Source organism: Merops nubicus, unplaced genomic scaffold, assembly GCF_000691845.1.
Source record: "Merops nubicus isolate BGI_N331 unplaced genomic scaffold, ASM69184v1 scaffold40954, whole genome shotgun sequence".
NCBI classification, from domain to species: domain Eukaryota; kingdom Metazoa; phylum Chordata; class Aves; order Coraciiformes; family Meropidae; genus Merops; species Merops nubicus.
The window spans coordinates 6,174-7,630 of NW_008605682.1; the positions used below are offsets into that span (position 1 = coordinate 6,174).

Below are 1,457 nucleotides of genomic sequence, written 5' to 3' on the forward strand. Positions count from 1 at the left end.
AAACTTTGAAGATCCCTGGAAACTTTGCAAATTACCCATCTTTTGGAGACAATTATATCAAACGATATCATGGATTACAATACATGAGAAGTGTTTAGAGCCTGGAAGATTATTTACGTTTGGCATTAGCTCTTATGGTCATAATTTCAAGTGGGAAGAAAAGGAATACACAGGAACCCTCTTATTATCTTTTGAAATATGAAGATCAGAGGAAAAGAAGGGTTGAAAGTGTGGAGTGACAGTCCTCAAAACCTGTCTGTAAATTAACTGACATCCTACATCTATAAAAACAACAAGGCTTAGAGCTGATTTCCAGGCACAGAGTGGACCTCATGAGTCGTTAGTGCTTTGAGATCTGAATTTTTATACACCACAGGAGGAAATTGCAGCCTGCAGGGCAGAGTACCTGTACAAATGTTTCCTCCGTACTTGGACTGATACAGGATTTGGAAGCCAAATTCAGGAACAGACATTCCACCGGTGAGAAAAAATAGAAGCATGGAGAGCAATAAAGATGATGACGGACTATTGAACAGGATTGCACTTCCAGGAGCCGTGCCCCTGCCTAACAGCCATGTGCGTCCCCACGGGGTCCCTCTGAGAGAGCCCTTTGGTGTTCCCTTCTGTCTGGACCCGTCTTACTGGGAGCAAGCTTACGGTGGGCACGCAGGTCGCATCTCCTACATGCCCTTCCCCAGCTACGTGGGCATCTGTGACTGTTCCTTTGAGCCTGCCTTCATTCGCAAGAGGAACGAGAGGGAGAGGCAGCGGGTGCGCTGCGTGAACCAGGGCTACACACGCCTCAGAGAGCACCTGCCCAAGGAATTTGCTGACAAGCGCCTCAGCAAAGTGGAGACCCTCAGAGCTGCCATAAGCTACATCAAACACCTGCAGAGCTTGCTGGACTGCCACCCCCTAGGGTCTAACGGTAAGGAAACGCGCTCTGCCGAGGAGCTCCCGGAGGCTCCCAGTCCTGGTCCCCTGCGGGAGTGCAACAGTGATGGAGAGTCTAAAACCTCTTCAGCTTCATCCCCCTACAGTGAATTTGAGGAGACGGTCAGCTAGGTAATGGTCTCTCTGAAGATAGAAAGCTTGATGTTTGGCCGAAAACCAAATCTCAAACCCTGGGGATTTTTCTACAGACGAAGATGAATACCAGGAAAAGGAAAGAGATAGGAAGAAATAAAGGTATTTTCAATCCGTCAAAGGACTTTAAATACTGTCTGTACAAAACCTACAGGTGATTTGTAAGCAAACAGGTATCTCTAAGGTTGCTTCAGCTGTGTCACTAGATTTCCTTTGACTTCATAAAACAGAAGCAACATTTGCATTCTACTTTTCGTTCAGCTTTTATTCTGTTTGTCTTTTTTTTTTTTTGCCTTTCACTTGATGAGACAGCAAAACCAGATAAATCACCTTCAGGAGATTTCCCACCTCTTTCTCTTGCTTCGTCCTGT

At 45.9% G+C, this 1,457-nt stretch overlaps 1 protein-coding gene across 1 annotated transcript; it reads left to right on the forward strand.

Moving 5' to 3' along the window:
• The first annotated feature begins 498 nt into the window (after nt 1-498).
• LOC103772074 (achaete-scute homolog 4-like) lies at nt 499-1,065 on the forward strand. The gene has a single exon (XM_008939394.1). The coding sequence runs from the start codon at nt 499-501 to the stop codon at nt 1,063-1,065; it is 567 nt and encodes a 188-aa protein (XP_008937642.1).
• Nucleotides 1,066-1,457: the final 392 nt, after the last annotated feature.